We start from the raw sequence: 23260 nt of genomic DNA on the forward strand, positions 1-23260 counted from the left end.
AGGGTCACCACTTTGTGAACAAATGCGTGAGCAAATTGTCATGTCAAACAGTTTAAGAACAACAGTTCTCAACGAGCTATTGCAAGGAATTTAGGGATTTCACCAGCGCCTTGCATGGTAGCTTCCGCCATCAGTGTGAATGAGTGAATGTGATGTATACATTACAGGCCAAAAGTTTGGACACACCTTCTCATTTAATGCGTTTTCTTTTTTTTCATGACTATTTACATTGTAGATTGTCACTGAAGGCATCGAAACTATGAATGAACACATGAGGAGTTATGTACTTAACAAAAAAAGGTGAAATAACTGAAAATATGTTTTGTATTCTAGTTTCTTCAAAATAGCCACCCTTTGCTCTGATTACTGCTTTGCACACTCTTGGCATTCTCTCAATGAGCTTCAAGCACACCTGCGAAGTGAAAACCATTTCAGGTGACTACCTCTTTAAGCTCATCGAGAAAATGCCAAGAGTGTGCCAAAAAGTAATCAGAGCAAAAGGTGGCTATTTTGAAGAAACTAGAATATAAAACATGTTTTCAGTTATTTCACCTTTTTTCGTTAAGTACATAACTCCACATAGTTTTGATGCCTTTAGTGACAATCTACAAAGTAAATAGTCATGAAAATAAAGAAAACGCATTGAATGAGAAGGTGTGTCCAAACTTTTGGCCTGTAATGTATACATCACATTCACTCATTCACACCGATGGCGCAAGCTACCATGCAAGGCGCTAACCACGATCTATCAGAAGCAAGGGTGAAGTGTCTTGCCCAAGGACACAACGGCCGTTTGCTGGCACGGCCGCTCTGTTATCTGCGCCACGCCTCCGCCCATTTCTTGTATTTGGGTTAGATCATTGCTTCCATTGCAGTGTGCAGGCTGTAATTTTCGCGTCAAAATTTCAGTTTTTCATGTAGAAACAGACAATAAACGCATATTCTATTCTAATCTTTTTTAACGAAATATAAAGAAATACGATCTAAACAGAATGTTTTAAATGCCCGCAGGTACTCGCTGTTCCTCTTGCCTTAACGCTACACTGAGTTGCAGGACGGGGAGACGATCAGTGACACCGAAACAAGTTAGCATCATCCAGATAGCTCACTTGTTGTTGCCAATGTTCGCCCTCTGAGCCACAACGATGACAGCTGTCTGCTTTGCTGCTAATCATATTTGGTTGATTAAAATCCGAACACTGTTAGTTCTTGAACCAGTTGTAGTTCTAGAGCAGGGGTGTCAAACTCGTTTTCATTGAGGGCCACATTGCAGTTTTGGCTACACTTAAGGGGGTGGCCGCTTGTACATTAATAAAAGAAACATACATGTATAATTAAGGATTAGCCGCATGATATTGCATTTGAATAGTAAATGTATATTTTACCTACTCTGTAAGAAAAAACTATCTGTGGATTTTGCAGTCAAAAAAATGGCAGAATGTTACTATAACATTTACAGTAAAATGGTCACATCCTATTTTACTGTAAAATTCTGGTGATTGAGCTGCCAGTTTTTTATTTTGTTTTTTTGCATGAAAAATATGGTTGCTATTTTCACAGTGTATTACCGTAAATGTAAAAATAGTACCACCATTTTTACTTACGATAGGAATCTGAAGACCGAGCTGTTTAAAAAAAAAAATATATATATTGTCATGTTTACAGTGTACAATTTGATGGATAACTTGCTTTGAAATCATAAGGCTAAGTAGATATTTATGTATGTTTTAACCCAATTTTTTTTTCCGAATGTATGATAATATAATATCTGTTGCATTATTACATAGATACAGTTTAAAAGATATATAACAGTGACGTGCGGTGAGGTTCATGGCTGGTGAGGCACTGACTTCATCACAGTCAGATTTACAAACATATGAACCCTAAAGAGTATCTTATTCACCATTTGATTGGCAGCAGTTAACGGGTTATGTTTAAAAGCTCATACCAGCATTCTTCCCTGCTTGGCACTCAGCATCAAGGGTTGGAATTGGGGGTTAAATCACCAAAAATTATTCCCAGGCGCGGCGCCGCTGCTGCCCACTGCTCCCCTCACATCCCAGGGGGTGAGCAAGGGGATGGGTCAAATGCAGATGACAAATTTCACCACACCTAGTGTGTGTGTGACAATCATTGGTACTTTAACTTAACTTTAACTTTACACATACAAACTGTAGCACACAAAAAAGCACATTTAATAAAAAAAAACGTTATTATGGTCTTACCTTTACTTATAAGTGCGGGAACAGTGGTGTTCGTGTTGGAGGAGTTGTGAATGAATGAAATATGAAATCCGTGCTGCAGTCTGCAGGTGTACCTAATGTTGTGTCCCTGCAGTCATTCACGGCTCCTCCGGCGCGAGCATTGTTGTTTTTGCACTTTTTGGCTTCTTGTTAAGTGACTTTTTTTGGGTGGATTCGGTCTTGCACGTGGAGGGTTTGAGTGTGGGCTTTGGTTGGTGTGGCGCTCCCGTCGGGGGGTGCACTCTGCGGCGGGGGTGCATTAACCGGTACCAGGAGGCGGGATTACTGCGAGCCTCACACAGTGCGTCTTCGCAGCAGTTTTATGATTGCTCAGCACAAGAAATACGTTACACACATACAGTTGTTGACAAAATACACTGTACATTATATACCTCAGCTAACTAAACTATGGAAATGTATAATATAATTCATATAGCAATACGGTCTCACTGCACAGCAGGCCAGCAGTTAGCCGAGTCCGCAATCCATGTTGAGGCACAACTGAGTGACGTGCCTCAACTGGCTGCTGATCACCGCACCGTCTCTTCTCAGTATTTGAACGGCAAATGTGAAAATTCAGCGATTTTGAATAAAAATAATCTAAAACTGGTGAAGTTAAATGGAAAATAACTTTATAGTATAATCACTGGATACATATAACAATTTAATTTTTTTTTTTTTCTTTTTACATTTTTTTTCTTTCCATGATGGCAGGTGAGGCACCGCCTCACCTGCCTCCAGTGACCGCACGTCACTGATATATAACTGCATTCGTTACATGTCTTTTTTTCTGTCAAAATAGAAAAAGAAAGAACGATAAAGTACTTCATTGATGCATGTTATTTCCATGCTTTCACGGGCCATTCAAAATGATGTGGCGGGCCCGATCTGGCCGCCGGGCCTTGAGTTTGACACCTTCATTAGTATGCAGCGAGAAAGTATATTTTTGACGTGACAGATGTAAACAGAGGTCACAACATAGGAAGTGGCTACAGGATAGCGTCGCCAAATAGGAAGCGTTCTTTGCATGCATGGTATAGAATTGTAAATTACATTTTTCAATAATAGTAATGTTAGTAAATGATATACACAACTTTTTTTTAAGTATGTGGTACATTACATGGTACATGTAATTGTCAAAAAGACAGCCAAAAGAGGTTGGTAGATGAGAATAAATCAAAAAGTAAAATATAGTGTAGAAATGCACCCAATTGCAGGAAATATAGTCTTGATTTTCAAAATTTCCTTTCAAGGCTTGCATGGCAGCACTTCGTGCCAATTTTCCTCTTTTTTACGTCAGTTTTCCTCCATTTTTTTCCCCCTCAAAGGGTGCTCACATGCCTGAGTGTGACAGCAATGCAAGTTGAATTTCACATTGCAAATTTGCCTATTGTCCTCAAACTTACATTTAAATGTGATGTAGGTGGGCTGGAGCTGCAGCCTCTCTTGCTCTGGTGCATCCTCTTCTAGGTAACGGCCTATTGTGATCCAAAAATACAGCCTCTGAAAGGGGTATTAGCGGTGCATATTTTTCATGGAGATTTACACTAATTGCTTATCGGCGTGCCATAAGCAGTAAATCTGAGTAAGGAAGTGCTGCTGTTGGTGCTGACTTTTTTGTTGTTGTTGGAAACCTTCCATGATATGCCGCTGGAATTAGCCTGCCAAAATTACACACGCCATACCTTTTCGCTCCTGTCGGACCGCCATCTGTTATAGCGTGAACAATTTGTGCTAATGAATAAATAAACTGTAAAGGAGGCCGAACAAGGCATGAATTTCATACAAATAACCACACGCATGACTGAGCTAATTAAACGCTTTGTTAGAGTTACTTTTTATGCATTAGAGTTTGCTTTTGTTTATTGTCCTCTTAAAGAATGCACGCTAACGAGACCGCCGATTGTTCCTTGTTGTCAATGGAACACCCAGTTGCACGTAACTCAGTGTGTACATTAACTGCAATGAGGTGAGGTTAAACACACCTTGAGGAGGTTTATTGCAGCAATTTTAGGAGGACTTAAATGATGCCCTTTGACTACTAAGCCTTTACATTTCTCTAAAGACATTTTTGATGGCCATTTAATTTTTATGTCCTCCTGTCGCCTCTTTAACGGGTGTCTGAGGATTCATATCACACTCACTGGGAGTAACATTAGAGACATTCTTCTTTAAATAAAAGGAGGTATATAATGTATTTGCAGAGTCATGACAGTGTGACGTGTTGTGCCGTAAAGCGCTGGCTCGCGCATGCGTGTGAGTTATCAATGGATCTAAACAAAGTACAGTGGTACCTAGTATTTAAAGATAACAGCTTTCGCTGGGCTTTTTGTTATGCTTTATCTTGCGAATTCCAGAGGGAACCCCTTAAGAGCCGCCCAAAAACATCCGGTCTTGCTTGCTGGCAATTGCTTATATCTAGAGATTGGAAAGCCTTAGCTGCAGTCCAGCCTCTACAGCATTCCCGCCAAAGGCAGCGATGTCCTTAGTTGGTGCTGCTGAGGCTTGCACCTGTTTCATGGCTCGGCTTCCTGCCTACACCTGACGCTAGGGGTCCAGGCGGTCTGTTGCAAAGCGGTGTCCACTCTTCTCACTACTCTGATTGTGGCAAATAACATTACTAGTAATATCTGCTTTTTTAACGTCATTTCTTGTCTTCTCTCTTCAATAACTCTGTTCAGTGTCCATGTTGGATCTAATGAGCCGGCGAGTTGCAGAACGGACTAAAAAGGATTTCAAAGTCCTCTTCAGTCTACTGGAAGAGGTAAATGCTCAAACTTTTTTCACCACGTACCACCTTAGAAAACACTTGGCTCTCCAAGTACCGCCATAATGACTAAGATTTAAAATACGGCCTAAGTATTCATTAAAACAAAATACGTTTTATTTAACAAATATATTTAATATTGTTGGCCATTGTAACACGTTTGATCAGTAACACTGTGTTTGAGTATAGAAAAATAAAACATTACATTGATCTAGTGATTCGAGTGTTGAGAATCTATTGCCGTACATATTAACACATTACTTAGAGGTGCTGTTTGCAACATCCCCATGGTAACTTTTTTCAAAGCAAAAAATATAACAAGAACACCACCTGCTAGCTTATGTTACCATTAGTGGTTTAACAGAACATATTTGTTTGACAATTGTCTATATTTTTCACAATTACAAAGTTTATGTAATACATTTTTTTGATTGGTATTTACTGCTGTCACTTACTCACACATAGAAAAGCAGTACAAGGGAAGCAACAAACAATTTGCAGTCAGCAGCTTCTCCATATTTTCATGGATAAATGTCCATGAAAATAAAAATGTTAGCTTTCTTGGCTGTCCTTATACTCATTATGCTTCAGTTTGGTGTAGACTATTAGTCCATCCATCCATTTTCTACCGCTTGTCCCTTTTGGGGTTGCGGGGGGTGCTGGAGCCTATCTCAGCTGCATTCGGGCGGGAGGCGGGTACACCCTGGACAGGTTGCCACCTCATCGCAGGGTCAACACAGATAGACAACATTCACACTCCCATTCACACCCGAGGGCCAATTTAGTGTTGCCAATCAGGTGCATGTCATTGGAGGTGGGAGGAAGCCGGAGTACCCGGAGGGAACCTACGCAGTCACGGGGAGAACATGCATCGAACCCAGGACCTTCGTATTGTGAGGCACATGCACTAATCCCTGTTGCACCGTGCTACCCCAGTCATGTTGTTGCTATGATAAAATGACAGCTAATGATAGCAATCCAAATTGCTATTATTAGCCAACATCACCTAAAGGTAATTTGTGTGCATTACAGAAGTTGGATTGATATTTTTTATTATCAAATAAATATTATGTTGTTTTTGTTATTGTTTACAAACTCAGGAAAAAATCCATGGACGCAGGCCGACTTCAAGGGCAAAAATTAAAGGATTTAAATCTAAAACAATTCCAATATTGGTATTGTTACACCACTGTCCTGTGTTTTTATCTGATTATAATTGTGATCAAAAACTGAATCCTTCAATGATCTTGAACATTTTAAGTATCAGTATCAGCATTGATATGAAAAAAACTGCTCCTGGACATACTTGGTATTAGATCTATACTCACATTTGTAGTATTGGCCAAAACTAATGTAAAGTATCAAACAACAGAATAATAAATACTTATTATATTTTATTATATGTGTAGATAGAAAGACAACAGATAACAGTAATTTACCAACAAGATTAATAATAGTTTTAACAAAAAAATACAACTACAAATGATGCATTATGTTACCACATACCATCAGGAGTCAAATTAGCAGTCTTTGTAAGTCAATGGTTACATTATTATTTACATACCAAATAATATATTGTAATATGTACCGTTATCGCAGGATGCTGCAATATATCTTGTGTGATAGATTTTAAGCCATATCACCCATCGCTATACTACAGTAGTATTTGCCACTTGATGAGACCAAACCTGTTCCGTATCATGTCTACTGATTGACTCAGCCTCAGGCAGCATTACTATTTTGGATTAAAAGCGTGTAAAGGGGACTAAAGGGTGTTATTTCATGTCTAAAAGGTTCTCATAATGTTGAAAAATATAGAAGGTACGCATGTATTTGTAATGTGTCTGAATACGACAAACAAAATATTAAGTATATTGACACATTTCTGGGCAGGTGTACTTAAGTGTCCTGGACAACTGTATTAAATTCACTGTGATACCTTGTTTCTTAACCATAGAGAGAGCCCATTGTTGGGCCGCCCAAAAAATATCTGTTTCTCAGCTGTGGTCCGTATGGGCCGCAGCAGTACTCAGTTGTAATACACTTTCCCACCACCTGTGGCAGTAATTACAATATCAAACCAACAGAAGAAGTCTGCAGCTAAAGTCAGAGAGAAGTTTCTTTAGCGCAAAACCTATGACTATAGTGGTGAAGCTGTATTCTTATTTGCATTTAAATTTTAATGACAGTTTAGATGAGAAATTCAGTTATTATTATTATTATTAATTTAGTTTATTTTAGCACTAAATAATTTAAATAGTCGACTTGTCCAGGGTGTACCCCGCCTTCCGCCCGATTGTAGCTGAGATAGGCTCCAGCGCCCCCCGCGACCCCAAAAGGGAATAAGCGGTAGGAAATGGATGGATGGATGGATAATTTAAATAGTTGTTTATGAGTCCCTCATATGCAGTATATTCGATTAGTACCGGTACTTATTTTTCTAATCAGCCTAACCTAAGCCTAAGTTTTGTGTGTTTAAATAAATAATATTTGTGATAACACATGCTTTCATATCATTTGACTAGGTTGTAAACTCTAAATAGGTTGGATATAATAATTGAATACCATTAAAATAAAGAGTAAGATAACTAATTCAGTGTTAATATTTGAGTTGGCCCGGGGCCCCTCTGTAGTTAGAAAGTTGGGCCCAGGTCAAAAAGGTGAAGAACCCCGTTCTAAACTTAATTATGACTCATTTGTTTAGTTCAGAGGTGTCAAAGTCAAAGCCCGCGGGCCGGATCTGGAATGAATTATCTATGGCCCCCGGGATGACATTTGATTAGTATTAGAACCAGCCCGCAGGCCACAGCTGCCTGCTGCTGTTTTGCACGCACCAATACTCCATCAGTGTTGGCGCTAGGAATAGCGCAATAAAGTCCTAAAAATGGGGTCCCACAGTAAATTTTTGGGGTCCCACTTTTTTGTAACCGTTTTGAAAACAAATGATAAATGTATGCATTATCTCACATTCTGTATTGTGTTTTGGAAAAATGTTGTCATAAACATTACTTAAATCATGAAACAAAAATAATACAAAAGAAAACATTTTTATGCATATGTAAAAGTATTCAGTTATAAAAATTCATTCACTTTTTTCTTTCCTTCATGGATCTAAATTTTTCCGCTGCCGGTATTTTTTTTTTCCTATATTTTCATTGTAACATTTTCAGAATGTGTTTGTTCTATTTTTGACCAAAGTAAGACAAAGAAAACAATCTGAAGTTGTCTTTATTTTTTAGTTTTAATGCCATGATTTTAATAGTCCGGCCCTGTCATACTTGCCAACCCTCCCGAATTTTCCGGGAGACTCCCGAAATTCGGCGCCTCTCCCGAAAACCTCCCGGGACAAATATTCTCCCGAAAATCTCCCGATTTTCAGCCGTAGCTGGAGGCCACGCCCCCTCCAGCTCCATGCGAACCTGATTGAGGACAGCCTTTTTTTTTATGACGGGAGGACAACAGGGTGACAAGAACTAAATCACCCAGATTAGAGATAAATTGTATTATTATGTTTATCTTACCTAAAAATAAATATATTTATTAATTTAAAAAACAACTATATTTTGCTAAAAACATCAAAATTAATTGTATTTTTATTTGTATTTTTTCTGACTCCTTATTGCATCCAGCCATAGAATTATACATTAAAATAAACCTATTGGAAATAATAAATTTTAAATGATCATAATAATTCATTTAAAATGACCACATTTAATTGTTAAAATAATTGCTTGTTTATCAACAACTTTAGCATTTTATTCATTACATTTTGAAGCTCTCAGAAGCCAAGTTATGTTATATTCCTTAAGATTTATTTATGCAAGTTTGAAGTATCAATTATCTAAACACAGTTTTGTTTGCATATTTTCAGGATGTATATATATATATATATATATATATATATATATATATATATATATATATATATATATGTATATGTATGTATATATATATATATATATATATATGTATGAAATACTTGACTTGGTGAATTCTAGCTGTCAATATACTCCTCCCCTCTTAACCAAGCCCCCACCCTCAACCACGCCCCCGTCCCACACCCGACCACCCCCCCACCCCCCCACTTCCCGAAATCGGAGGTCTCAAGGTTGGCAAGTATGGGCCCTGTGCACAGATTTTCTTCCATGCGGCCCCTGAGCTAAAATTAGTTTGACACCCTTGGTTTAGTTCAATGTCACTCCTGTTATTCATGAACTAAATAACGTCAAGGACCTGACATAATCAGTAAGCCTGTTAACACATATAATTAGTGCAATACCTGCTGGATACTGTAGTTGCTGCTCGAGAGCTCCTTGCTTGTGCATTCCTGCCCGTTTTGGACTCGTCAGAGCCATTCAACAGAGAGAGCTCACGTAGTTGCTCCTGTCTGATCTCATCGTTGTAGTCCTGCAGGAACAAAACAAAACAGCACGCTTTACTTATGAACATTAACATTAAAGACATTTGGCGCATTTGCGCTCGGACTGTCACATGCGACTGCCATGTCAATTAAAATCATCTTGACAGATGCTGCTTGCACTGCAATGAGGGAAGAAAGAAGGTTGTCCGTTTTTTTCAGCTAAGAGTGGAGATTTTTTTTCTTTTTCTTTTCCTACTACTTTCACAAAAATGAGTGCATTTTAGATGGAAATTACCTCCGGAATTGCAGTCTCCGTAGACCAAAATGTCAAACTTAATTCTTTTAGAGAGGAACCCAAAAAGCTATCATCCCACCTAAAAGCACCACAAACTTTGTAAAATGTCTTTACAAACACTCTTTTATTGAGCTTTTCAGCAACTCTGTGCAGAAAGATGTCTGACGGCCATACCCAATATTATACTGATAATTGCACTGATAAGGTAATGGGCTCAGCAGCATTCATTATCTTGTCATTTCAAAAGAAATGCCGAGCAAAGTCAACATGATTGCACAATCTTACCATAATTGTGGTATTGACAACAAAGCAAGGGAGGCAGCACCCTCTGTTCTTTTGTGAGACATGCTTTTGCAAATGTATACTTGCCTTTTTGACATATTGCTTTTTAAGAAAAGTGGCAAACCAGCCAGGCTCAATGAATAAAGAACATAAATGGACAACACAGAAATAGTGTTAAAAATTGACTTGTAATAGTGGCTACATGAAAATAGGGGTGTTCAATTCGATTCAGAATGTGTGGTTGCCGATACCATTCGGGGGCGATATTATTTTTTAGAACAATACGATCCAAAACAAATCAGTGAGATTATATCAATTCAGTAACTTTTTAGCAAAAAAGTGTGACTGTGAAATAAATAGTAGATACTGGACACTGCAGGTGAAGTATTTGACATTCCTGTTATTTCTTGTATGGTTAAATTAATTTTGGATGCAAACAAGCAAGTAAACAACAAATAATGGCCAATGCATTCACATCTTATTTGAAAAAAGTGCAACCAACACTTTAGTTTGAATTAACATGAGGAAAAACGTTCTGCTCACATTTTCAATGTTCAAGAACATTTCAATAAAAGTACAGTAACCAACATTTTAACAGTAGATTTATTTGCTACTTCCGCTTTTTTCCCGTTATAAAATAATACACTATTGATATAAAAAATAAAGTGTATTCTTAGGTTGAATTAACAGAAAGGTTTGCCTGCTCATTTTGCTGTTGTTTTTTTGACAGAAATAATACAAATTCGAATGGGATTGTGCTGAAAATCTTAATTTCCCCTCAGGGACTAAAGTACTTCTGATTCTGATTCTGATAAATTAATATGAAAAATTAAGTGCAACCAAATGTACGAAAAAAACAAACTACTCTCATTTAAAAAAAGCTATGGTAGCAGGCCACAACACAATAACTATAAGCCGTAACACAACCACTATAAGCCAAAACACGATAATACAATGACAGAACAGAAATGACAACGGACAAGTTTTGGTGATTCACCGACTTCCTGAGACGGAAAGTTGAAAACGGTGTAATGAACGAAGTTGGAAAAGTAAGTGAAGTGGGACCACTTGTTCAGTCATAATAACTTTCTTTTTCAATAATACTAAAATACTATGTTCAGGAAGTCAGTCCGTCCCTGTAACTTCATTGTCACTCCCGTCGTGTCCCTTGTGGCTTAAAGTTGTGTTACGGCTTTATGTTAACGTATCATGGCGTTTGTATTTGTTGTGGCTTTTGCAATCGTGCTGTAGTTGAACGTTGTTGTGTTGTAATTTATAATACTGTCCTGTCGCGTTTGCATTTGTCATGACTAGGGATGTCTGATAATATCGGACTGCCGATATTATCGGCCGATGAATGCTTTAAAATGTAATATCGGAAATTATCGGTATCGGTTTCAAAATTATCGGTATCGGTTTCAAAAAGTAAAATGTATGACTTTTTAAAACGCCGCTGTGTACACGGAGGTAGGAAGAAGTACAGAGCACCATTAAACCTTACAGGCACTGCCTTTGCATGCCGGCCCAGTCACATAATACCTACGGCTTTTCACACACACAAGTGAATGCAATTCATACTTGGTCAACAGCCATACAGGTCACACTGAGGGTGGCCGTATAAACAACTTTAACACTGTTAAAACATGCGCCACACTGTGTACCCACGCCAAACAAGAATGACAAACACATTTCGGGAGAACATCCGCACCGTAACACAACATAAACACAACAGAACAAATACCCAGAACCCCTTGCAGCACTAACTCTTCCAGGACGCTACAATATACACCTCCGCTACCCCCTATCCCCCACCTCAACCCCGCCCCCCTCAACCTCCTCATGCTCTCTCAGGAAGAGAGCATGTCCCAAATTCCAAGCTGCTGTTTTGAGGCATGTTAAAAAAAATAATGCACTTTGTGACTTCAATAATAAATATGGCAGTGCCATGTTGGCATTTTTTTCCATAACTTGAGTTGATTTATTTTGGAAAACCTTGTTACATTGTTTAATGCATCTAGCGGGGCATCACAACAAAATTAGGCATAAAAATGTGTTAATTCCACGACTGTATATATCGGTATCGGTTGATATCGGAATCGGTAATTGAGATTTGGACAATATCGGAATATCGGATATCGGCAAAAAAGCCATTATCGGACATCTCTAGTCATGACCTTTCTCAGCCACCGTAGATACCAGGCATTTTTGTTTTACTGAATAATGGTGATTATGCCAAACACGGGCAGACATACTTAAGTAAGGTTTAACGTCTTTATCATTAAAAGTGCTAAATTTCATATAAAGTCTGCCGTTCTTAAATCCAATGGTTTCCTTTTCTATAAACGATAAAATCGATCGATTGCCTTTTAAAACGATGTTGTAATGATACCTACTGTATCTTCCGGAAAGCAGATTGATGTAGTTGAATCTAAGGAATATATATCAATATATCGATTAATCATTACACCCCTATATGAAAAGCAAGAATTTCTAGAAATGGTGCTTTGCCGATTATTACAAAGTTCTATATACAGGTGAATATAGGACTAGCCAGGACAACGCTAGAATTTTGTTAGCGTTAGAATCTGTTTTAGCCAGTGGCGATTGCTCATTGACTACATGGAAAGGCAAACTTCCCCTTTAAATTTAATGAAATAATTTGTCAAATATGCACGGTTATATGCAAATATGCATGTGTTGACTTCAAACTGCATTAAAAGTGTGCTTCAATGCGCCTAATTTGGTAAGTATGTTGAGCATTGAGATTTGTATTACCGATCCGACACCAAGTGAATATAGGGGGAGCTAAAATCAAAAATATGTGTGAGGTGTGAGGTGCGCCATTTGCACAGACCGAATACGAAAAACGCCAACTCAAAGGAAAATCTAATAATTTACTGGACATTAAATGTCAAGAAACCTCAATAAAAGTATCTGTCATCAAACTAGTATCGATCAGATATCGGTACTCCCACCCCTACTCTCTGACACCATTTCTCCATACAAATGGTGCCTGTAGTCAATCTCTAATTGTGAGTTGCCATTGAAGCTTTAGCTTCAGCGCATGGAAGCTCACAGCGACAAAGTATGACCCTGATTGGCTAAACAGGCAAAAAAAAACGTTATGTCTAGGAAGGCTGAGTTTCTTTGGGGGTCTGAGGAGCAGTGAGCTGCCTCGGCTGGCCCGGACGCTGAGCTTCTACATGATGATCGGATGATCTTTCTAAAGCTGAATCTAATTTTGGTTGACAGGGAAATGAGCAAATCAGTTGAAATATAAACCAACAATAACAAGATCTGATAGCTCAGTTACAGCTATTATTATTATTATGTGCCTCACCTGCCATCATGGAAAGAAAAAAAATGTAAAAAGAAAAAAAAATAATTAAATTGTTATATGTATCCAGTGATTATACTATAAAGTTATTTTCCATGTAACTTCACCAGTTTTAGATTATTTTTATTCAAAATCGCTGAATTTTCACATTTGCCGTTCAAATACTGAGAAGACGGTGCGGTGATCAGCAGCCAGTTGAGGCACGTCACTCAGTTGTGCCTCACCATGGATTGCGGACTCGGCTAACTGCTGGCCTGCTGTGCAGTGAGACCGTATTGCTATATGAACTATATTATACATTTCCATAGTTTAGTTAGCTGAGGTATATAATGTACAGTGTATTTTGTGCTGAGCAATCATAAAACGGCTGCGAAGGCGCACTGTGTGAGGCTCGCGTAATCCCGCCTCCTGGTGCCGGTTAATGCACCTCCGTCGCAGAGTGCACCCTCCGACGGGAGCGCTACACCAACCAAAGCCCACACCCAAACCCTCCACGTGCAAGACCGAATCCACCCCAAAAAAGTCACTTAACAAGAAGCCAAAAAGTGCAAAAACAACAATACTCGCGCCGGAGGAGCCGTGAACGACTGCAGGGACACAACATTAGGTACACCTGCAGACTGCAGCACGGATTTCATATTTCATTCATTCACAACTCCTCCAACACGAACACCACTGTTCCCGCACTTATAAGTAAAGGAAAGACCATAATAACGTTTTTTTTATTAAATGTGCTTTTTTGTGTGCTACAGTTTGTATGTGTAAAGTTAAAGTTAAGTTAAAGTACCAATGATTGTCACACACACACTAGGTGTAATGAAATGTGTCCTCTGCATTTGACCCATCCCTTGATCACCCCCTGGGAGGTGAGGGGAGCAGTGGGCAGCAGCGGCGCCGCGCCCGGGAATAATTTTTGGTGATTTAACCCCCAATTCCAACCCTTGATGCTGAGTGCCAAGCAGGGAAGAATGCTGGTATGAGCTTTTAAACATAACCCGTTAACTGCTGCCAATCAAATGGTGAATAAGATACTCTTTAGGGTTCATATGTTTGTAAATCTGACTGTGATGAAGTCAGTGCCTCACCAGCCATCAACCTCACCGCACGTCACTGGTGTTATATGTGTTTTATGTTGCACGATTGCAAGTAAAATTCCTAGTTTGTGAACCCGTTCTCAAACAATGGCAATAAAAACTATTCTGGTTCTGATTCTGGAGCATCTTTCAAGTGTCATTCCGTGTTCCGAGTTGATCTCAAGACTTTTCCAATCCTCTTAGTGACTTTTTAGAAACTCTACTCGTATTTGTAGACTGACTTCTGTGCCACTGTGAGCACTTTCACCACCCCAAAGCACTCACAGGTAGGCTAAAAAGGAGCTTCCTCTCCTTGAAAGACAAGCAGCCGCCACTGGGCTAACATATCTTGTAGTGTTTGCACCGACTTTATGACCAACAAAAGTGATCAGACGACCTTTATTTAAAGTCTTATAACATAAACAAGCTTTTTTTTTTCAGGTATCTTTGTTTTTACTTAATATCTTTTACTTTTTACTTAATAACTTCAATTTAATTATAAACTGTGTAATTTATTTCTTGAGTAATTTTTATTAGGATTTAATATTTCACAAATGTCGCAGTGGCTTAAAAATAAAAGACACATCCATAGAGGGAACCAAATTAAAAACAAAATCTCATTATTCCTTACCTCTTCCTTAATCCTTGCCTTTCTAGCGATTTCATTGCCTGTTCAGCTATTCAATGCAGTCATAAGACGTCTTTAATTAAATTCATAGACTGGAATACTACACAATGTTTCATGGGATAACATCAATACGAGGTGACAACATGTTTCCTTTCTCTCCTTATCCAGGTTTTTGTGTAATTCTTAGAACATCTAAAAGCCCACCGACGTCGAGTCAACAGGATAACACACAGGATGTCTCGACTGTAATTTACATCAACCAAAAACAGGACAAAAATATTTTTTCTACAGCTTGTTTTCTTTTGGCAGCAGTTTTAAAGGCACACTATCGGCACCTACAGGATTTCACTATAATAGCAACAATGCAAGCCAACAGAGGGGACTGTCGCTAGTATTGTAAGCACTTCAATCAGACTCTGTCGCAGACGATTAACCCAAAACATAAAATCCTGCAGAATTGCTGCATCACAGTCCTAACAGTAAATCCAACATTCATCTGCCTGTGCCTTTGACACAGAACCAAAGTAATGCAGGATATTACCATAATTCTGTGTGCTTTCACACAGCAACACTTTGTACAGACAGTTTGAAATACAATCATCCACACAGTTTTGATGCAACTTATACTAGTAAAGGGCGGGTCAAATTTGTCATGTCTGTGTAATCATGTTTTGTTTTAGTCATGTTTTGTTTTGTTTAGTTATTGGACTCTTTAGTTTCTGGCTTTTCACTCCCTTGTCTTGTTTCCATGGTTACCCATTAGTTTCACCTGTTCCACGTTTGGACTCATTGTGCACTCTTGTTTGTCGCCATAGCAACCCATTAGTTTTCACCTGCCCTCACGACTCACGCACCTGTCTTTAATCATGCCACTATTATTTAAGCTTCCAGTTGCCAGGCTGTCTGTCTGGCGACATCATACCCCTGACATACACCTGACACTCTACTTCATGCTCAGTTCACGCTGCTTTCTTCATAGTCCATGCCAAGTAAGTTTTTGTTTATTAATGCCACAGTTAGTGTTTTTGTTTCATTGTTCATAGTTTCTGCCGTTGTGCAAGTTTTGTGTTTATAGTCAAGTTTTGTACTTCCGCCCTTGTGCGCGCCTTTTGTTTGCGCCTTTTGTTTGCTTCTTTTTTTGTAGTTATAGTGTTAAAATAAATAATGTACTCCCGTTCACGCCACGTATGGTCCAAATCATTTGCACCACGGGAGAACAAATCACGCCATAGTCCAAGTCATGACAGGATTCCCTTGTTTTCTTTTGGATGATGTTATACAGCAACACGGAAAAAAATTACGGTATCTTTAAAAGCGCAGAAAAAACAAACTTCTGATTTGGATATCCTTTCGAGCAAACTGTGGTAATATGTGGGCTCCATCTAGTGGTACGTCAAATAATCACTTATTCAAACACAGTGTTACTGTTCAAACTGTGTGTAATGTTAGAGTGACAAAAATAATACATTTACTTAAATAAAACCTGCCTTGTTTAAATGAATATATAGGCTTCAGTGTTGGCGCTAGGAAATTTGGAAATGGGGTCCCAGGGACCCCATCAAGTCATAAAAATGGGGTCCCACTTTTTTGTAACCGTTTTGAAAACAAATGATAAATGTATGCATTATCCTGTTATATCTCACATTCTATATTGTGTTTTGGAAAAAGGTTGTCATAAACGTTACTTAATTCATTAAAAAAATTATACAAAAGAAAACACATTTTTATGCATATGGAAATGTATTCAGTTATAAACATTCATTGACTTTCTTCTTTCCTTCATGGATCTAAACTTTACCGCTGCCGGTATTTTTTTCTATATTTTTATTTAATAAGTTTTAGGTGTATTTATTTCATTATGAAAGTTTTTTGCTTTGGTCATGAAATGGTGTGCCAGGGCTTACATGCATATGCCAAATTTAATTGATTATTCTCACCTTTATGTAGATCATCAGTCGTTTAAAAACCGCCACATCTACGCTTTCATGGCAAATAATGCCAACAAACTTAGAATTTTGCAAGTTAGTTTCATCCATCCATCCATCCATTTTCTACTGCTTGTCCCTTAATGTAATTTAATAGAGTGGCACTCAATGCCTCTAGCATTTCATCTCTGGCTTTGTCATGGCCATAAGATGTGTGTTCCCCTTTAAGAATGACAATAAGTGGGGTGAGTGACGTGTGTAAGTGAGTGGACAAGTTAGGAGAGGGAGCGCGAGCATGTTCAGAAGTGTTAATAGCATGGTGGATGTCCAGTTGTGTCATGTCTGTGTGACCATGTTTTGTATTCGTCATGTTTTGTTTTGTTTAGTTATTGGACTCTTCAGTTTCTGGCTTTTCACTCCCTTGTCTTGTTTCCATGATTACCCATTAGTTTCACCTGTTCCACGTTTGGACTCATTGTGCACTCTTGTTTGTCACCATAGCAACCCATTAGTTTTCACCTGTCACGGCACGCACCTGTTTCACGTTTTGAGTCACGCACCTGTTTTCGTTAATCATGTCTGTAGTATTTAAGTTCATTTTTTTCAGTTTGTCTTTCTGGCGACATCCCGCATTTATGCTTCTGCACACTCTCCACACACCCTTATGACCCTTGCTGCTCTTTTTTCATGCCGTTTTCTCGTCTAAGTAAGTTTTCTTTATTCATGCCATAGTTTGCAAGTTTTGTTTAATTGTTCATAGTTTCTGCCTTTGTGCAAGTTTTGTGTTTATAGTCAAGTTTTGTACTTCCGCCCTTGTGCGCGCCTTTTGTTTGCTTCCTTTTTTTGTAGTTATAGTGTTTAAATAAATCATGTACTCCCCTTCACGCCACGTATGATCCAAATCTTTTGCACCTTGGGAGAACAAACCACGCCACAGTCCCAGTCGTGACATGTTGGCTTTATGGAAAACAAATAAAGAGTTGTAACAAATCGACGGCCTCGTCATTCCGACCAAAGAGAGGAACTGTAGGGACCCAAATTGGAGGGTGTTTCTTGGTGCCTAGTGAGGCTAGATATTTGAAAATCAGTGCACCTGGTCATAAAGGTGTTCTTTTTATTAGCCCGTTTACATGGCGTGCAAAACATCTTTCCAGCTTCATAAGTGAGACATTTGCTGAAAAGTGGCTCCTGAAGCCACTTTTCATTGAAGCTTCGCTTCTTTGGTTTATTGCTCGCCATGACGAAAATGCGTAATAACACGCGGGAGTCCTAATACCGGAAATACAGTATTTGTGATCGATAAAACTTTCGGCGAATCAAAATGTAACAAATTGTACCGTAAAGTGCATTACTTTGAAGTCGACCATCAATCCATCCTTCCATTTTCTACCGCTTGTCCCTTTTGGGATCGCGGGGGGGTGCTGGAGCCTATCTCAGCTGCATTTGGGCGGAAGGCGGGGTACACCCTGGACAAGTCGCCACCTTATCGCAGGGCCAACACAGATAGACAGACAACATTCACACTCACATTCACACACTAGGGCCAGTTTAGTGTCGCCAATCAACCTATCCCCAGGTGCATGTCTTTGGAGGTGGGAGGAAGCCGGAGTACCCGGAGGGAACCCACGCAGTCAGGGGGAGAACATGCAAACTCCACACAGAAAGATCCCGAGCCCGGGATTAAACTCAGGACTACTCAGGACTTTCGTATTGTGAGGCACATGCACTAACCCATAATTAATATTTAATAATTTGACCCGGATAATCGGTAAAAAAAATAAATAAATAAAAATCCGCGTCCAGGGGGCATGTGGACTTCCGGAATTTTGCGTCCTTTCTGATTTCAATGCGTAAAAAGACACAAAAAGTGCGTTAACGCCAACGCTGGGCTTATTACGCTTCTTTATTGTTGGTCTTTATGGTGGTACTCTGTGTTTTCTGAGGTGGTACTTGGTGAAAAAGTTTGAGAACCACTGATTTAGAGCAAATCTCTTGCAGCTGTTGAGTAAAAGCCTAAAGGCATTAACCAAAACTGTACAAACAGTAATGTGCAAAGAAGAAAACACACAAGGTGTTTCAGTAAAGCAAAAAAAAGGATGTGTCGGTTTTTCTCAAACTCTAATTCTTGACACGAACATATCACGCACGAACAGAAAAACCCTCATGACAGACGTCCAAAACATTTGACACGGCACACGCTCGTACTCCTTCATGAATTAATATGGCCGACAGCGTTTTGTTGGTTTGAACTAAGACTGGCAGATCTTTTAATTGGAAAGCTGGCAACTTATTCAAAGCGCTTTAAAATGTGCCAGACCTTGTAAATGTTGACTGTTGACAGAGGCGCTAGCATGAGTACACAGAGATAAACTGTACCCTGGCTCTTCGGGTCGGACTGTTTGCTCACTGAGATTAATTTTGACCATGCATGATGCGCTACGCCCATTACGGAGCTAAAATTGGATGTTTGAAGGGTTAACACACCAGGTAGGTCAATAGAGTTTTTATATCCTCATTGGCCTACGGTACCTGGTAGAAGCTGCTGCTACTCCTGCTGTTATTTCACTTCTCAAAAAAAGCTCTTTTGCCCACACTACATGTGAGTCACATTCTGTTTCTTACTGTGTGTCTCAGTGAATCTCTCCTTAAGGATAACAGACAACCGCTGAACGAGTTGGTTGTAGAACGTGACCCTGAAAACAATTCCAACTTTAACTGCAGCCTCAGTTGCTATGTCGAGTGGTGCGTTCCATCATTTTCAGCAGACTGTATTGCAAATCGGTTACACTCCCCCACTCTTCCTCTCATGCGAGATCCTCCCAGGAACGGAGCCACATGAATTCCGTCACTACTGATTTGTTCCGTGGAACGAAAAAATACAATACGATAATCTCACTCTATGGTAGGACTGCGAATATCAGTGCCCCTCACAATACCGTAGGCCAGGTGTTGGCAACCCAAAATGTTGAAAGAGCCATATTGGACCAAAAATACAAAAAAATAAATCTGTCTGGAGCCGCAAAAAATTAAAAGCCTTATATAAGTGTTATAATGAAGGCAACACATTATGTAAGAGTCTATATTAGCCATAATAGCCTACTATCAAAGGCTGACGCAAATCATCGTTGACAGAAATGTTGTATTTTAATTTTTATTCTACACATTTTTGCAACATTGGAAATCATTAGTAAAATGGAGGCTTCTCACAGGATGAGATAACTTCTGGAAATGACTGGCTCAGAATGGCCAAAGGTGTGTCCAAGTTTAAGGAAATGGCGGGCTGTCTTCTTCTAATGGATTTATTACAATCTTTGCAAGCTGGGTAATGTTTGCTGTGTTCTGGAACAACATGGCACACAAACAACTATGAGAAATGCAGCCAATATTACATACAGATAATGTGTCATGAGACCCGAACATATAAATTAAATACACAGAGGACATAAGTACAGAAAATTAAATGAACTCAAATATACCTACAAACCAGGCCTAATGATGCAATATGTACATACAGCTAGCCTAAATAGCATGTTAGCATCGATTAGCTTGCAGTCATGGATTGACCAAATATGGCTGATAAGCACTCCAGCAAATCAATAGCATCAACGAAGCTCACCTTTGTGCCTTCACGCTCAACGTTTGGTGGACAAAATGAGACAAAGAAGGAGTGGCATAAAACACGTTTTTCTGTGACAGGTTAGAGCGGTAACAGCCAAACAGCAGTGCGTATTCAGAGCGCATGTAGTCAGTGCTTAGCGTTTAGCAGGTAAGCCTCAGGCAGCGGACTCTCCCCAAATTATAATAAACACCTCCCAGTCAACTACTAGTAACATCCCTATGAGCCCGTTGACTTTCTAGAAATATAAAAGGCAGCGCAGCTCACTCGCAGTTCTGGGTTGAGGTAAAGGCTAATTCGCTTTTAGCGTAGCGTTAGCTCATTTTGCGGTGTGTGTGTGTGTGTGTGTGTGCGTGTGTGTGTGTGTGTGTGTGTGTGTGTGTTACGGACAGCAAAGCCCTGTCTGTCTGTTATTTCACTTTACCTTTTTCTGTGTTGATTGAGCTGTGTTGAAGCAGCAAAAAAGGACAGTATGTTAAATGAAGAGTTTCTGTCTCTGATAGTTGATATAATAATGTAACTGCATCATAAAGCCTACATGAACTCCATGGTGTTCAGGGATGAATAGTCTCTCCTATTGCTATTGTACCATTTTTTCAGCTATAGTTATATTAATCATTAGAAATGCAGCAGCCTAGTTTTGAATGGCAGGGTCCCTGCTATCACATGTTGATAAAAATATATAATTTACATAATAAAAATCAACTACAGGCTTCCAAAAATGCTGTAATAAATTAAGCATTTGGAACTGTTTAATGTTGCACTTTTTATATGTAGAAGAAAAGTTTTGTCATTTTATTTAATCTGAGCAACAACTTGAGGCAGTTTAATGTTGATTAACGTGGGCAGAATTATTATAGTGTTCCCAATGTTAAAAGGATAAAGCCATTGTTTACAAACTTGGTAAATAAATAACCAAAACATTTATATTTTGTTGTTTTCTTACTGTACCGAAAATGAACCGAACCGTGACCTCTAAACTGAGGTACGTACCGAACCGAAATTTTTGTGTACCGTTACACCCCTAGTTGTATCGCACCGCGGAGCCAAAGTGTTCCCAAACGGGAGATCTTAACGAGGCAGGAGGGTCTTCCAGCTCTGGCTTTTACATGTTGTCCTTGCCCGGTCATTGCTAGCATGCCGTGTGTTGTGCCTCGGTGTGCATTGTTTACACAACGTGCGGTACGCTACTTAATATGTCCGTGTGGAAACTCGTTCGGTACACCTTATACATGTGTATATATATATATATATATATATATATATATATATATATATATACATATATATATATATATATATATATATATATATATATATATATATATATATATATATATATATATATATATATATATACACATATATATATATATATATATATATATATATATATATATATATATATATATATATATATATATATATATATATATACATGTATATATATATTTATATATATATATATATATATATATATATATATACATATACATATATATATATATATACAGGTAAAAGCCAGTAAATTAGAATATTTTGAAAAACTTGATTTATTTCAGTAATTGCATTCAAAAGGTGTAACTTGTACATTATATTTATTCATTGCACACAGACTGATGCATTCAAATGTTTATTTCATTTAATTTTGATGATTTGAAGTGGCAACAAATGAAAATCCAAAATTCCGTGTGTCACAAAATTAGAATATTGTGTAAGGGTTAAATTTTGAAGACACCTGGTGCCACAAACTAATCAGCTGATTAACTCAAAACACCTGCAAAGGGCTTTAAATGGTCTCTCAGTCCAGTTCTGAAGCCTACACAAACATGGGGAAGACTTCAGATTTGACAGCTGTCCAAAAGGCAACCATCGACACATTGCACAAGGAGGGAAAGACACAAAAGGTTATTGCTGAAGAGGCTGGCTGTTCTCAGAGCTCTGTGTCCAAACACATTAATGGAGAGGCAAAGGGAAGGAAAAACTGTGGTCAGAAAAAGTGTACAAGCGATAGGGATCACCGCGCCCTGGTCAAGATTGTGAAAAAAACCCCATTCAAAAATGTGAGGGAGATTCAGAAGGAGTGGACAGCTGCTGGAGTCAGTGCTTCAAGATCCACCACCAAGAGACGCTTGAAAGACATGGGTTTCAACTGCCGCATACCTCGTGTCAAGCCACTGTTGACCAAGAAACAGCGCGAAAAGCGTCTCACCTGGGCTAAGGAAAAAAAGAGCTGGACTGCTGCTGAGTGGTCCAAAGTCATGTTTTCTGACGAAAGCAAATTTTGCATTTCCTTTGGAAATCGAGGTCCCAGAGTCTGGAGGAAGACAGGAGAGGCACAGGATCCACGTTGCCTGAAGTCTAGTGTAAAGTTTCCACCATCAGTGATGGTTTGGGGTGCCATGTCATCTGCTGGTGTCGGTCCACTCTGTTTCCTGAGATCCAGGGTCAACGCAGCCGTCTACCAGCAAGTTTTAGAGCACTTCATGCGTCCTGCTGCTGACCTGCTCTATGGAGATGGAGATTTCAAGTTCCAACAGGACTTGGCGCCTGCACACAGCGCAAAATCTACCCGTGCCTGGTTTACGGACCATGGTATTTCTGTTCTAAATTGGCCCGCCAACTCCCCTGACCTTAGCCCCATAGAAAATCTGTGGGGTATTGTGAAAAGGAAGATGCAGAATGCCAGACCCAAAAACGCAGAAGAGTTGAAGGCCACTATCAGAGCAACCTG

General features: G+C 39.0%; 1 protein-coding gene across 6 annotated transcripts in view; it reads right to left on the bottom strand.

The window, feature by feature from the left end:
• Window positions 1-23260, bottom strand: part of khdrbs2 (KH domain containing, RNA binding, signal transduction associated 2) — a 142101-nt gene that overhangs the window by 43268 nt on the left and 75573 nt on the right. For all 6 annotated transcript variants that reach the window (XR_009815106.1, XR_009815100.2, XR_009815105.1 and 3 more), the window contains exon 5: window positions 9290-9417. Coding sequence is in view for 1 of the 6 variants with exons in the window: in XM_061958580.1 (XP_061814564.1) it covers window positions 9290-9417 (128 nt within the window). In the remaining 5 variants the exon portion in view is untranslated. The remainder of the gene's footprint in view (window positions 1-9289; window positions 9418-23260) is intronic.

Source organism: Nerophis lumbriciformis, linkage group LG02, assembly GCF_033978685.3.
Source record: "Nerophis lumbriciformis linkage group LG02, RoL_Nlum_v2.1, whole genome shotgun sequence".
Classification (NCBI taxonomy): Eukaryota; Metazoa; Chordata; class Actinopteri; order Syngnathiformes; family Syngnathidae; genus Nerophis; species Nerophis lumbriciformis.